General features: G+C 49.5%; 1 protein-coding gene across 1 annotated transcript in view; it reads left to right on the forward strand.

The window, feature by feature from the left end:
- Positions 1-16,168, forward strand: part of PSME4 (proteasome activator subunit 4) — a 1,396,200-nt gene that overhangs the window by 990,580 nt on the left and 389,452 nt on the right. Inside the window, exon 37 of the mRNA XM_069234194.1 lies at positions 5,680-5,784. Coding sequence (XP_069090295.1) covers positions 5,680-5,784 — 105 coding nt within the window. The remainder of the gene's footprint in view (positions 1-5,679; positions 5,785-16,168) is intronic.

The following is a 16,168-nucleotide window of genomic DNA, read 5'->3' on the forward strand; positions in this document are numbered from 1 at the left end:
GTAGAGAAGGCAGACTCTGCTCTTGAGCGGTTCAAGGACTCTCGAGCCATGGCCAGATCCTTGGGCCTCTCAGCACCAGCTTGCTAGCAGTCTGCCTATCGCCCCTTTTGAGGTTTCACTTGGGGTGGGGTACCACGCCAACCACAGGTCAGCCACTGTCCTCCAGCTTCACAGCATCCAGTGCAAGGACAAGGAAGTTGGCTCTGTATATACTATCTCAAAGTGAGTTATAGTGTGCACAGAGTCAAGGGTTCCCCTTAGAGGTTGATAGTGGCAAAATTAGATAATACTAATGCTCTATTTTGTGGTAGTGTGGTCGAGCAGTAGGCTTATCAGAGGGTAGTGATAAGCATTTGTTGTTCACATACAGGTAATAAATGAGGAACACACACTCAAAGACGTAACTCCAGGCCAATAGGTTTTTATATAGAAAAATATTATTTTCTTAATTTATTTTAGAACCACAAGATTCAGAATTTAGGTAAGTACATAAATTGTAAGGTACTTGAAACAGGTAAGTATGGAACTTTGAATTAAAACAGTAATGTACACAGTTTTGGCAAAAATGGCAAATAGCTATTTTAAAAGTGGACACAGTGCAAAAATCAACAGTTCCTGGGGGAGGTAAGTATTGGTTAGTTTCTCAGGTAAGTAAAGCACTTACAAGTTAAGTCTCCTGGGCATAGGAAGCCCACCGTTGAGGTTTCAAGTCAACCCCAAACACCCAGCAATACAGGGCTGGTCAGGTGCAGAGGTCAAAGTAGGGCCCAAATAGTATAGGTGCCTATGGAGAACAGGGGTGCTCTGGTTCCAGTCTTTTAGCAGGTAAGTACCTGCGTCCTCAGGGAACAGACCTGGGGGGTTTTGTAGAGCACTGGGTGGGTCCCGAACAGGTACACAAAATACACCCTCAGCACCCCAGGGGCGGCCGGGTGAGGTGTGCAAAGTAGGTGTCTGGTTGTAGATAGGAATCAATGGAGAGACCCGGGGGTCACTCTGACAATGCAGGCAGGGCACCGGGGGGGGGGGGGGCATCTCAGGCCAGCCACCGACTGGGCTAGGATGAGGGCCGCCTGCTGGTCACTCCTGCACTGGTAGTTGGTTCCTCTCGGTCCTGGGGGCTGCAGGTGTAGTGCTTTTTCAAGGCGTCGGGTTCCCTTGTTACCGGGCAGTCACGGTCAGGGGAGCCTCTGGATTCTCTCTGCAGGTGTTGCTGTGAGAGTGCAGGGAGGTCGACTCAGGGTATCCATGTCGTTGGAGTTGCCTGGGGGACCTCTCTCCAGTGTTGGTTCTTCTGGACACGAGCCGGGGGCGTTGGGTGTAGAGTGTAAAGACTCACACTTCCGGGGGGTACATCTCTAATCCTATTGGGGGGAATCCTCCAAAACAAGATGGAGGATTTTCCAAGGAGGATGTCACTTCAGCTCTGGTCACCTTAGGGGTGGACCTGGCTTAGGGATGACTCCTCCTTGTTTTTTTCATTATCTCCCTGGACTTGCCACCAAAAGTGGGGGCTGTGTCCGGGAGGCGGGCATATCCACTAGCTGGAGTATCCTGGGGCATTGTAACACGAAGCCTCTCTTCCTCAAAAAAGAGAAATTCAAGATGCCCACTTTGGCTCTGGTCTTGTCTGCCCTAGACCAAGGAGACTGGACGGTAGCGTTGGACTTGCAGGTTGCATATTTTGGTTCACTATGTCACAGGTGAGGGCATAGCTGCATGAGCAGTATGCCCCTACAGTGTCTAAGTCACTATGGCCATATTAAGGCCCTCATTCTGACCTTGGCGGGCGGCGGAGGCCGCCCGCCAAAGTCCCGCCGTCAGGTTACCGTTCCGCGGTCGAAAGACCGCGGCGGTAATTCTGACTTTCCCGCTGGGCTGGCGGGCGGTCTCCTTCAGACCGCCAGCCAGCCCAGCGGGAAAGAGGCTTCCACGATGAAGCCGGCTCGGAATCGAGCCGGCGGAGTGGAAGCTGTGCGACGGGTGCAGTTGCACCCGTCGCGTATTTCACTGTCTGCGCAGCAGACAGTGAAATACATTTAGGGGCCCTCTTACGGGGGCCCCTGCAATGCCCATGCCAGTGGCATGGGCACTGCAGGGGCCCCCAGGGGCCCCGCGACCCCCCCTACCGCCATCCGGATCTCGGCGGTCCGACCGCCGGGATCTGGATGGCGGTAGGGGGGGTCAGAATCCCCGCGGCGGTGCAGCAAGCTGCGCCGCCGCGGAGGATTCAATGGGGCCGCGGTACACTGGCGGGACCCCGCCAGTGGTGCTGGTCCGACCGCGGCTTTACCGCCGCGGTCGGAATCCCCATTGAAGCACCGCCGGCTTGTCGGCGGTGCTCCCGCGGTCCTCCGCCCTGGCGGTCAAAGACCGCCAGGGTCAGAATGAGGGCCTAAGTATGGTCTGGGAGTTTGTCAAAACGAACTCCAATGTTCCATAATGGCTACACTGAATGCTGGGAAGTTTGATATCAAACTTCTCAGAATAATAAACCCACACTGATGCCAGTGCTGGATTTATTAAAAAAATGCACACAGAGGGCATCTTAGAGATGCCTCCTGTATTTCACCCAATCCTTCAGTGCAGGACTGACTGGTCTGTGCCACCCTGCCACTGAAAGACGAGTTTCTGACCCCATGGGGTGAGAGCATTTGGGCTCTCTGGGGCCAGAAACAAAGCCTGTGTGGGTGGAGGTGTTTCACACCTCCCCTCTGCAGGAACTGTAACACCTAGCGGTGAGCCTCAAAGGCGCAGGCTTCATCTACAATGCCCCAGGGCACTCCAGCTAGTAAAGATGCCCAGCCCCTGGACAAAGCCCAACCTTTAGCGGCAAGTCCAGAGGGATAATTTGGAAAAACAAGGAGTCACCACCTCAGCCAGGACCACCCCTAAGGTGTCCAGAGATGAAGTGACCCCCTCCTTGCAGAATCCTCCATCTTGGTTTGGAGGACAGGGACCAATAGGGACATGAATGTGCTTTCCTCCCCAAAGGGAGTGAGCACAGGAAGAGTGTAGCCATCCTCAGGGACAGTAGCCATTGGCTACTGCCCTCTAACCCCTTAAAATGCCCCTAAATTTAGCATTGAAGGGCTCCCCGAACCAAGCTAGTCAGATTCCTGACGACCTCACAAGAAGGACTGCTTAGTGGAAACCCCAGCAGAGAAGGAAAGGAGACAACAACTGACTTTGCCCCAGCCCTACCGGCCTGTCTTGTCTCCTGCTTCAAAGAACCTGCAAAAGAAAAGTGAGGCGTCTTGCAGGTCCAGTGACCTCTGAAAAACCTCCAGAGGACTGTCTGCATCACAGAGGATCAAGAAGTCCCACGGATAGCATCCCTGTCCAAAGAAGAACAGAAGAAGAAACCTCTTCTGAAGGACTCCCACCTCACTCCATAATGGTGAGTCCTAACCACTCTGCACCCGACGCCTACGGCCCCAGTCCAGGTGCCTACCCTTGGTTGACCTCTCCACAACGACGCCTGCAGTGGGAATCCCAAGGACCCCCCTGACAGCGACTGCCCTGGATGAAGATAGTCAATGCCAAAGGACCTACTGCACCCGTAGCCCCCAGGCCTTGGAGAAATCAACAACCAGTGCAGCGATGATCAACAGGCCGCCCTCTTCCCTGTGCGGCCGGTGGTGTTCCTGAGACACAACCCCGGACCTCGCCTGCAGCGCCTGAGTAACCCCCAGGGTCCCCTCAGAGTTTCATTAGAAACCCGACACCCTGTTGCACCCTGCACATGGCCGCCCCAGTGCCACTGAGGGTGTGGGATTGGTGCCTATTTGGGGCCCCTCCAGTGCTCCTCTAATCCCCCTGGTCTGCCCTCTGAGCTTGGGTACTTACCTGCTGGTAGACAGAATTCCGAGTACACCCTGTCTCCATAGGGGCCATGTTAATCTGGCTCCTATTTGACCTCTGCAGCCGACCAGCCCCATGTTGCTGGTGGTGGGTGTTTGGTATTAACTTGGACGTGCAACGGTGGACTACCTATACACAAGAGACTGGAACTGAAAGTCGTGTACTTACCTTTAAAACTGTACTTTATTTTCTTCCCCCAGGAACTGTTCCAAAAATGTACTGTGTTCACTTTTGAAATAGATATTCTCTGTTTATTTAAAAACTGTTTTCTTTGCTAAAGTGAAACAAAGTTACATTGATATCTGTGTTGAGTACTTACCTGCAACAGTAATTATTTCTGAACTGAATCTTGTGGTTCTAGTAATAGTCACAAAATAATATTTTTCTATATAAAAACCTATTGGTCTGGAGTTAAGTCTTTGAATGTGTGTTTCTCTTATTGTCTGTGTGTGTACAACAAATGCTTAACACTACCCTCTGATAAGCCTAACTGCTTGAACACACTACCACAAATAGAGCGTTATTATTATCGCCTCTGTCAAGCCTCTTGGGAACCCCTGAACTCTGTGCACACTATATCTCACTTTGTTATAATGTATACTGAGCCAGCTTCCTACACCACCTATTCTTCTCCCAATCCAGGCCTGTCACTTGAATAAGGTAGTGGCTGCATCTTGGGGAGTGTTGACACCAGTCAGCGCCAGAGCTGGCTTTGGACAACGCCCATCCAGCTCCATGTCGCATTCAGAAATGACGATAGTGCTGCTGTGGGGTGTCTATGGCTTTGGTGGCATCAGCACTGGAGAAGGTGAGGGAAAGGTAGAGGATCCAAGGGGCCCAACTGGTGCAAGGTGGGAACCCACTGGCGGAAGACCAGTAGAGGCTCCTCCCAAACCAGCGTGGCTGCAAATATGAGATGTACAGCCTCATAAAATTCACGTAGCTGGGTGGGGGTCGCTCTGGCTCCTGGAAACTCAGAGGTGTTGAGACAGCCCAGGCGCAGGCTCCACCACTGAGTTAGGCTTGCGATTGCCAAAGCTGAAGTTGAAGATCTCTTTGACTTTTTGCTCTGGTTGTGTTGGTGGGAGTTACTCGACAACCTCAGCTGCGATGAGCTACGTGACCAATCTCCGGACTGCCCTCTAGACTGAGATCATGAGTGTCATGGTGGCACATGTAGAGTGGCGAGGAGCTTGAGGGACCACTCCCCCAAAGCCTTGGGGTGCATGGTGCGGCACTCAATGCAGGTCTTGGCGTTGTGGTCTCGCTCAAAGCACCAGATGCACTCCAAATATGGGTCTATCACCCACATCTGTTGGTGACAGGCGCCACAGGGCTTGAAACCAGCTTTTCAAGTAGAAGTCTTTGGCGCACCAGGTGACAAAGTCTAAAAAAAAATAACTCTAAAAGATGGTGTAAAAAGGTAAATCAAAAAACATTTGGGATAGCTCTTCTCCAAACCTTTTCTGACTGGTATGGGAATAAAAGAACTGACAGTGCACTGATCAGGCACCTATATAGGCACTACACGCACACGTCCTTTCTGGCATGGTCGATTACATCAAGCAGAGCACTACAACATCTCAAACCTGCTTTCAGGGGTACTGTTCACAAGCAATTTCCAGATCCAGGTAGGGCTTCTGCAGATAGACATCTCTATCAGATAGAGGCTGTGTTGCAGTCAGGCACATACATTTTATAATGACATTCTGAGCAGGTGTTTCCTTTATACTTTTATCTTACTAATGTGGCTTTACTGCTACAATTTTGGTAGTTTTACTGCTAATGATTTGCTTTCATTTTCTTAATTGACAGGTGGAAAATCTTTGGAAGTTTTTATGTCCCTTGCTTAGAACTGCTTTAGCCAACATGACGGTTGAAACATACAGTGACTGGGGAACATGTATAGCAACTTCTTGTGTAAGTATTCTACAAAAAATAGTTCTATACGTTGCTTGCAATACTTGTTTCATGTGTTTAATTTTGATGGTAAAAACTCCAGGTTTAGCTTATGATATTGTGACTCAAAATCTTGGTTCTCTATTGATAATCCTAAGCAAGGATTTGTACTGCCATGTTCAGAATCCTGGAGTCTGAAAAATAATACATTTTCTTTGAGTTTCATTAATTTAATTCAGCTGCCTATTAAAAGGTTACATTGGCCAGTTTCATTTATTTTCTTTGAAAAGCACATTCCATTAAAAAATAAAAAAGAGCCATATAAAGCGTGTATGGGGAAAAAAAAACTCTTTCACAACCCTTTTTAAACGAAATTAAGGGAGAATCTAGGACGCTGTAGACCTACTGGCTGCAGCAAAGTAAGGCTGGAAAAATGACGTTTGCAGAAGCTGTGTTGAGTTCCTGTGAGATGATTAATCTTAACACAACACTGCACATTATAGCCCAGAACAACCAGCTGATTTTTTAAAATGAATTTTCAAATGTATTTGTGACCGGGTGTTCCCGGCAACAACGGCTCGACATGACGTATCGGACCAGGCGATGCGTCATGTCCGCGTCTCCCCGTTGCTGGGGCGACGCGATACGAGCGAGGCAGGAGGAGGGCCGTTGCCGGGGAAACCGGGTGGGCTTCCCGGCGCGGCGTGGCCAAAAGAGAGGACGGACCCGAGACCGAGGAGAGGAGACCGGAGGAGGAGATCGAGGAGAGGAGAGCCCAGGAGAGACGACCGGAGGAGCAGGAGAGGAGAGCCCAGGAGGAAGGAGACCGAGGAGAGAGCAGGAAAGGGAGACCGGGGAGAGGAGACCGGAGGAGGAGATCGAGGAGAGGAGAGCCCAGGAGAGACGACCGGAGGAGCAGGAGAGGAGAGCCCAAGAGAGGAGACCGCAGCAGAGGAACGCCACAACGCCAGCCACGACCCTGGAGGGTCGTGGCTCACCAAGGTACGGTCCTTGTGGACTAAAACAAAGGCCATATCAGACTAGGGACTGGGAGGGGATATAGAGGAGAAAGAAAGGGAGGAAAGGGAGGGAAAAGAAAGGGGCACAATAACGAGCACCTATGAGCACCCCACAAATCTATGACTAGAGATTGAGAGCACCTATCCCCCAACTCCACACAGACACCCACCCCTCCTTATCGTTCCTACCCATGCCCAGACAAGACTACAGAGAAAGAGTGAGATAATCTTGGTTAAACCCCATACTTACCCGGGTGGTGTTTTCCTTTGTTTTCCGGTACCCTGGAATCCACCTGAGGAGACCCGCCAGAAGTCACCCTGGAAAAGAAACAAGAGACCTTGAGACCCAATCAACACTACAGGAAACTGAATAATAACACCGCAAACCCTAAGGAAACCCCGCCCGCTTGGTTATAAACTCCATGTTTTTTCCTTTATTCCACCTTAAACATAGAATAAAAATCCCACTATAAACTAAACGCATACCTCGTCGTCGTTAGTATACTGTTCGATCTGTCACAGTGGTGTCAGAAGTGGGATTTGGGTCTAGATCCTCGACAATCGAACAGTGTACACAATGAGCGACGCCCCCTCGCTGGAGGACATGATAAAACAGTTGGCGAAGGCCAACGACACCTACAACTGGTGTGGGAGGCCCACCAGAGGGAGGCTAAGGAGGACCGCGAAGCCTTACAGTCGGCTTTGAAAAGTCAGGCAACCATACTGGCCAATAATCAACTAGTCCACGAGACGGCCATGAAGAAACTAACGGAGACTATTGCTACCACTAAGGTACACCCCAATGTCCCAAGCTCCGTCTTGCAAAAATATCAAGAAGGGGAAGATCCCGAATCCTTTTTTACTAATTTTGAAAGGGTGGCCTCAACCGCACAATGGGCGGAAGATAGATGGGGCCAGTATGTCGCCCCCCTACTTACGGGAATCCTACAAGCCGCATATCAAGCAGCGAACCCCGGGGGAACAACCCCATACTACGACATAAAGTCCAGTATATTAGAGCGGGTGGGGCATGACACAGAATATTATAGAGTCAAATTCAGAAAAATCAAATGGGGACCGAACGAGGATCCCCGAACCTTCTACTATCGGGTAAACGATTTGGCTTTAAAATGGTTGGGTCCGTCAGGGAATAGCCGGGAAGAAGTAATCCAAACAATTGTACTCGAACAATATTTAGATGCCTTGCCTACGGCTACAAAACACTGGATCCGTCAACATCCCAAGGTGAATACGGAGATGGCAATTGACTTAGCATGTGCATATCATAGTTCGGTGGATGTGCGAAATATGCCGACCCGCCCCAGCATAAAACCGGGGCTCCCCAACCCGAAAAGCACTCCCAGAGTCCTTTCCGAAGAACCCATACCTCGCAGAACCTACGAGCATCCACCAGTACCGGGTCCTCAGTGTTATAACTGTGGGGAATGGGGGCACATTGCCCGTATGTGTCCAAGAAAGCAAGACAATAGTGAACCCATGGAGGTTGGAGTTGCCCGACGACGGGTGCTGTGTACAGGCCGGGGCAACCCCAAATTTAAACAGTCCTTGAACGTTAATGGTCGAGTGGTTTGGGCTCTTATAGATTCCGGGTGCAGTCAATCCGTGATAAGGAAGGATCTCCTAGCCCTAGCAGACCAGGAAGTCGAACATTGGGTGACTATTTGCTGCATTCATGGGGATAAGGAGAGATACCCCTTACAGGCCATGACAGTAGAGTGGAGGAATTACAGAGACATCCTTCCTATGGGTATAATGTCAGACCTGATAGAGGAATGTATTATTGGGACTGATTACGAACATTTCCAGGAGATCCTGGACCACGTTCGACAACCAACCCTGACCCAGGAGTGGTGGAGGGGTGCTCCTTTTTCTGACAGCGACCTAGAGCCCCCCTCTACCCGTAGGAAACTGTCACGTAGGGAGAAACGTGTCGAAAAAGCAAACCACCGGGTGACAGAGGCACATGGCACACCCTCAGGTCTGATTGCCGAGACACATGAGGTGCCTGTCGGGTTTCCCCAAAGACAGAGAGAAGATCCTTCTCTCGCCCAAGCTTGGAAGTCAGCCAAAACAGAAGAAACCGAAGAGGTGGGTCCCTACTTCTTAATTAGAAAAAACCTCTTATATCGAATAACCACTAATCCCTCCGGGGACCGTAAGCAACAGTTGTTAGTGCCCGAGCACTATAGAGAACATGTTCTAACCTTAGCCCACTGTCAACCCGGAGGAGGTCATTTCGGAAGGGAAAAAACAGAGGAGTACCTCCTCCGGCGGTTTTATTGGCCAGGGGTTTTCGCCCACATACGAAAATTTTGCTCCCAATGTTCCAGGTGCCAACTTACCGAACCCGGTAGACCTAGGAAAGCGCCTCTCATGCCACTACCCATCATAGACGTTCCATTTAGTAGGATGGGAATGGACTTGATAGGTCCCCTAGTACCCTCCACGAAAGGGCACACATATATCCTAGTCATGGTGGATTATGCCACCCGATACCCAGAGGCCATTCCTTTAAAAAGTATGACAACCAAAACAGTAGCCCAAGCAATGATTAATGTATTTTCTCGAGTAGGATTTCCACATGAAATACTCACTGACCAGGGAACTCCTTTTATGTCTACACTCATGAAGCAGGTGTGTAAAACGTTAGGTATTTCTCAAATTCGTACCTCGGTGTACCATCCACAGACCGATGGACTGGTGGAACGGTACAACCGTACCATAAAAACCCTGCTAAGGAAAGTAGTAGAGGAGTCAGGGAGAGACTGGGATCAAAGGTTGCCACTGGTATTGTATGCTATACGTACACATGAACAGGCGTCCACCGGACACAGTCCTTTTGAACTCGTGTTCGGAAGACAGCCCCGATCCCTGCTGGACATGGCCATAGAAGCGTGGGAAGAGGAGGCGGAGGAAGGGGGGAAACCCTTATTAGAATATGCCCACGACTTACGGTCTCAGTTACAAGGGTTATGGGGTACAGTCCGAGTAAATATGGAACAAGCTCAACAGAACCAAAAACAGTATTACGATCGAGGGAGTAAATTAAGGGTTCTACTACCAGGGGATCGGGTACTTATAATGCGCCCCACGTCCAAACACAAATTGGTTGCAAAATGGCAGGGTCCATATAAAGTGCTACGAGCCGTTTCCCCGGTCACTTACCTAATTGAAATCTCGACCACACAGCAGAAAACCCAGATCTATCATATAAATCTCTTAAAGAAATGGGAAGAACCAGCGAGCTCTAACTCGACCGAAGCCATGGGCCGATTTCTATGTCCTAATGGGAGGGTACAAATTGAATTTTGCCCGACCGAGACCACTATTGAGGAGAGTCTGCCCACAGTGAACGCCTCCTTAACAAAATTAGAGAGGGAACAGGTATTCAGTTTACTGGAACATTTCAGAACATTTTTTTCCATAGTGCCAGGAAAAACCTCTATGATTGCCCATAAAATACGGACTGCACCAGGTACAATTGTCCGGTTACGCCCATATCGTATCCCAGAAGCCAGGAAACAGATTATGGAGGACGAGATCCAAAAGATGCTAGAGTTAGGAGTAATAGAGCCTTCTACTAGTCCCTGGTGCTCCCCAGTTGTCCTGGTACCAAAACCTGATGGTACTATTAGGTTCTGCATCGACTTCAGGAAACTCAACGAACATTCCATGTTCGATACTTATCCAATACCCAGGGTGGATGATGTATTAGAGAAACTACGAAAAGCAAAATACATGTCCACCCTAGATTTAACTAAAGGATATTGGCAGATTCCACTAGCCACAGAAGATAAAGAGAAAACGGCCTTTGCCACGCAGTCCGGTCTGTACCACTTCACGGTGTTGCCGTTCGGACTGCATGGAGCCCCAGCGACATTTCAACGGTTAATGGACAGCCTCCTAAACCCCTTTCGACATTTTGCAGCTGCTTACTTAGATGACGTAGTTATCTTCAGTGAAACATGGAATGATCATCTACTGCATTTGCAACAGATATTCCATACTCTGAGACAGGCAGGGTTAACTGCCAATCCAAAAAAATGCGTTATCGGACAACCTGACATATCATACTTAGGATACAAAATCAGTCAAGGGAACCTCCAACCACAATCTAAGAAGGTAGAAGCTATTCTCAATGCACATAGCCCTGCAACGAAGAAAGATTTGCGTTCATTCCTAGGGTTGGTCGGCTACTATCGAAGATTCATTCCCAATTATTCCACCCTGGGGCCCCCCTTACGGATCTTCTGGCTAAATCTCGTCCTAATCAATTAGCCCCTTTTTCGGATCAACAGGAGACTAGTTTTGACCAACTAAAAACCTTTCTGACTAGGGAGCCCATCCTACGGTGCCCAGATTTCTCAAAACCATTCCACCTCTATACAGATGCCTCTGATGTCGGGCTAGGAGGGGTACTGACCCAGCCCGACGGGGAAGGTAGGGATCACCCGATAGTGTATATTAGCAGGAAACTGTTTCCTCGGGAGCGCCACTATCCCACGATCGAAAAGGAATGTTTGGCCATCAAATGGGCTGTAGACACCTTGCAGTATTACCTTTTGGGTCGCCCTTTTATTCTCTATACAGATCATGCTCCCCTCACTTGGTTGTCGGCTCATAAGGATACGAATTCACGGATCTTGAGGTGGTTCCTTGAACTCCAACCGTTTTCATTTCAGGTCCGTCACATCCCTGGTCCCCAGCAGGCCCCGGCTGATTATCTCTCCCGCTACCCAGACTCTACCTCGGTCCTCGATCAGGACCGTTCTTGGGAAGGGGTGTGTGACCGGGTGTTCCCGGCAACCGCGGCTCGACATGACATATCGGACCAGGCCGATGCGTCATGTCCGCGTCTCCCCGTTGCCGGGGCGACGCGATACGAGCGAGGCAGGAGGAGGGCCGTTGCCGGGGAAACCGGGTGGGCTTCCCGGCGCGGCGTGGCCAAAAGAGAGGACGGACCCGAGACCGAGGAGAGGAGACCGGAGGAGGAGATCGAGGAGAGGAGAGCCCAGGAGAGACGACCGGAGGAGCAGGAGAGGAGAGCCCAGGAGGAAGGAGACCGAGGAGAGAGAGCAGGAAAGGGAGACCGGGGAGAGGAGACCGGAGGAGGAGATCGAGGAGAGGAGAGCCCAGGAGAGACGACCGGAGGAGCAGGAGAGGAGAGCCCAAGAGAGGAGACCGCAGCAGAGGAACGCCACAACGCCAGCCACGACCCTGGAGGGTCGTGGCTCACCAAGGTACGGTCCTTGTGGACTAAAACAAAGGCCATATCAGACTAGGGACTGGGAGGGGATATAGAGGAGAAAGAAAGGGAGGAAAGGGAGGGAAAAGAAAGGGGCACAATAACGAGCACCTATGAGCACCCCACAAATCTATGACTAGAGATTGAGAGCACCTATCCCCCAACTCCACACAGACACCCACCCCTCCTTATCGTTCCTACCCATGCCCAGACAAGACTACAGAGAAAGAGTGAGATAATCTTGGTTAAACCCCATACTTACCCGGTGTTGTTTTCCTTTGTTTTCCGGTACCCTGGAATCCACCTGAGGAGACCCGCCAGAAGTCACCCTGGAAAAGAAACAAGAGACCTTGAGACCCAATCAACACTACAGGAAACTGAATAATAACACCGCAAACCCTAAGGAAACCCCACCCGCTTGGTTATAAACTCCATGTTTTTTCCTTTATTCCACCTTAAACATAGAATAAAAATCCCACTATAAACTAAACGCATACCTCGTCGTCGTTTGTATACTGTTCGATCTGTCACAGTATTATACACTAATGGTGATTGAAGTATAGAAAACAGCATAATGCACGCAAGAAGAGGTAAATGTGATACACTGAAGTGTTTGCCTGAAGCGTAAGGAGAACATTGGCTATATTGTGCATTACAAGAGAGATAATTGTATAAAGGTACATTTTTTGCAGTTCACAAATCATGTATATACAGTCCAAATAAATGTGTTGGTGACCTTTCAACCAAAATAAATGGTGTAATTAAAATGACTTAACGACTCGGTCTTCAACCAGGAATAAAGACACATGACTAACTGTTGAAGACAGGTTCACCACAGTCATTTATTGACCATCTCAAGACGATTGTGAACCTCCTGATAACATTGTGGTTCCTCGTCAACTTACCCCAAGTCACGCCTGACTCCTTTGCAAAGGACCCCTTTCATTGCAGTCTTAATGGATAATGTGCAGTTTGAAGCCTTCTCTCCACCACAACAAGTACAAGGCATTTGCGCTAGGATCCTGATGTTTTAGCCTCAGTCTTGGATCTCAGTGAGAGTGATTCTGAGGCTTCTGGGCCTTTTGGCACCGCGAATCCTGCTTGTAGTCTATGGGTGGTGGCACATGCGATCTCTGCAGTCGAACCTGAAGGCTCATTGTGCACAGCACAAGGGGACCTTGTTGGATTTCAGCCAAGTTACGGAGGAGCCTGCAAAAGATCTGCAGTGGCAGCTCAACTGCAGTGCGACCAGCTGCGGATCCTTTTCCTTGCCTCACCCAGAGCTGACAGTATTGGCAGTTTTATCACTGCAAGGATGGAAAGGTCATCTGGGAGAGGAGGCAGTCAGAGGACTCTGGTCCCCAGTTGAAACCCATCGTCACATCAACCAACTGGAGTTGTGGGCCATTCACACCTGCACTGAACACCTCCCTACAGTCCGTCAAAAGGAGACTGGTACAGATTCGCACAGATAGCACCACCACCATGTGGTACAGTAACAAGGCTGGTTGGGCGCACTGCATCTAGTGCCAGGAGGCACGTCGTCTCTGGAGCACAAAGGCATATGCCTAGTTGTGAACCACCTAATGAGTTCTTTAAATGCCGAAGTGAAGAAACTCAGCCTGTGACGCCCTGTGGATCGCGAATGGCGGTTACATCCAGAAGTGACGCTGGGCATCTTCCAGCAATGGGTGAAACCATGGCTAGATCTTTTCACCACCAGCAAGAACACACAATGTGAAAAACAATGCATGCTAGATGTGGCTCTCTCTTGGAAACATATTCTTGATCGAATGGACTCCTGTGCGCCTTTCTGCCACTGCCGCTCATGGGCATGGGTTCTAAAGAAGAGCAGAAATGATGCATCTAAGTCATCCCTATTACTCTGGGGTGAGCAAGAAGAGTGTGGTACTATGAACTTCTGGACATGAGAATCTGTCCTCTGATTAGGCTGCCTCTTTGGGGAGAATCTGCTGTTAAAGCAGCAGGGCAGTGTCCTGCACCAAAACGTTCGTAATCTGCGCCTCCATGTGTAGAGATTGAGTGGCGTCCCTTTACTTCATTTGATCTAACGTCAAAGTTTGTGGGTGTCATTCTTGTTGCCCGGCATCCCTTTACGTAATCTGTTCATGCAGGCCACTGGTATAAGTTTGTAGCCTGGTGTGGCACCTGCTACACTGACCCATCAGGTGCCAGACTGTTGGATGTGTATTTATTTGTTTTATCCCTGGCCCTGTGGGGGCTTGCAGTGGGCACAGTTAAAGGTTATTTGTCTTCCCTTTTGGTCTTTTTTTATTTACCAGACCAGTACTTCTCCTTTAAGTCATTTATTGTGATGAGGTGGTTCCTGCAGCTGCAGAGTCTTTTCTTTGGAGTTTCTTCTTGCAGAGCAGGTCTGCTGCCCAAGGGAGGCTTGAGCATTTATTGTAGGCTGGACGAGTTGGCTTCTTGTGCAGGATCCTTCGAGGTCAGCAGGCAGGCCGGAGAGACTGGTTCCAGGTCGGCTGCGTCTTCTTTTCATCTTCTGCTGTCGCAACTCTTCTTTGTCCGGTTCTTCTTAGGTTGTCCAAATCTGAGTTATAGAGTTTAAGGGTGCCACCTAAACACTGAATTTAGGGGTGCTACAGTGAGTGCCAGGCAGTAGCCAATGGGCTGACAACATTTAGGGTGACTATAATCTTCTTATGGCCACTTCTGTTGGGAAGTGGGCATAATCCTAGTGGCCTAATTCCTTCCAAGCAAGATAGAGGAATTTGAAATGCAGTGTCCACTTCAGCTCGTCCACCTTAGGGGTGAGACTGGTATGAAGTGGGCACTCCTCCTAATTTAAATAATGTTCCCGCCTGTGCTGCTGCCATAAATGGAGTCAGTACAGGGAGGTTGGTCATCTCCATTTGGAGAGACCTGGGTTGCATTACAAAGGCAGCAAGGCATTTGAAGCTTCCTTCCCAGAAATGTCCATCCTGCCTGGGAGAGAAGGTCACACGTCTGCCCAGTGCAAGCTTTTCTTTCAGGCACTTGAGAGCGCTGGCTCTCACCAGAAATGCGTTTGTGGTGGCTGAACTGGTCAGAACCATTCAGTCAACACATTAGTAGTTGGTAGGTTTTAAGGAGGCACCTCTAAGATGCCCCTTGTGTGCATTTATTCATAAAACCATCACTGTGGTCAGTGAGAGTTTATTATTCTGAGATGTTTGATACCAAATATCTCAGGATTCAGCTAAGCTATCATGTAGCTAGGGAACTCGTAATGACCAATGTCCAGCACATGCATTTAAAATGGCTTCCCTATGCACTTACTATGTCTTAGAATCAACATAGACTTAGCCATAGCAGAGACATAGCATGGGCATATCTGCTCATGCATATATGCCCTCACATATGCCTGGATGCACCCTGCCTTAGGGGTGACTTCCACCTGGCACATGCAGTGATAAGGGCCCGGCACACAGGGGTGTTTTACAGGTCGTGTTTTCAATTTAGCCTGCATCAACCCAAGCAGCCTGCAGTGGCAGCACTGTGTGGGTTTGGTGAGGGGTCCCTGAGGGTGGCAGAATTCGTGCTGCAGTCTTCAGAGACCTTCCTCAGTACCACAAGCCCCAGGTACCAGGGAGTACCATTTAATAGGAACTTACATTAGTAGCTAAAGAGTTTGATAATTGTGAAAAACAACTGTGCATTTTTAGAGAAAGAGTTCTGGCACTGGGGACCTGGTTAGCAGGGCCCCATTGCACTGACAGTCAGAGCCACATCAGAAGCTAAGCAAAAAGTGGGGGATAACTATGTCAAAAAGGGTGCTTTCTACTATCTGAGTTTGGCTCGTCATATGAGTGAACTCCAAGCTCGCTCGTGCAGCCACCTTTTCCCAGACAAAGTGGTGCTGACGATTAAGGCGACCTTTTTTCCTGAAGTCATGACTGTCAAAACTGCTTTTCAATCCATCACTCTCCCAGCGTTCTTTGCCCCACCTCTCAAAGGTGGAGGGGAACCCTCTTGGCTGTATCCTAATAGAGCATTAACCTTTTACATTGATTGCATCAAGGACCTTCAGCTCTTTGCGGGGTACTCTTGGGCAAAAACAGGCAAATCAGCTTAGAAAACGGCTTGGTCAATACAGATA

The sequence above is a fragment of the Pleurodeles waltl genome, chromosome 5, assembly GCF_031143425.1.
Source record: "Pleurodeles waltl isolate 20211129_DDA chromosome 5, aPleWal1.hap1.20221129, whole genome shotgun sequence".
In the NCBI taxonomy this organism is placed as follows: Eukaryota; Metazoa; Chordata; class Amphibia; order Caudata; family Salamandridae; genus Pleurodeles; species Pleurodeles waltl.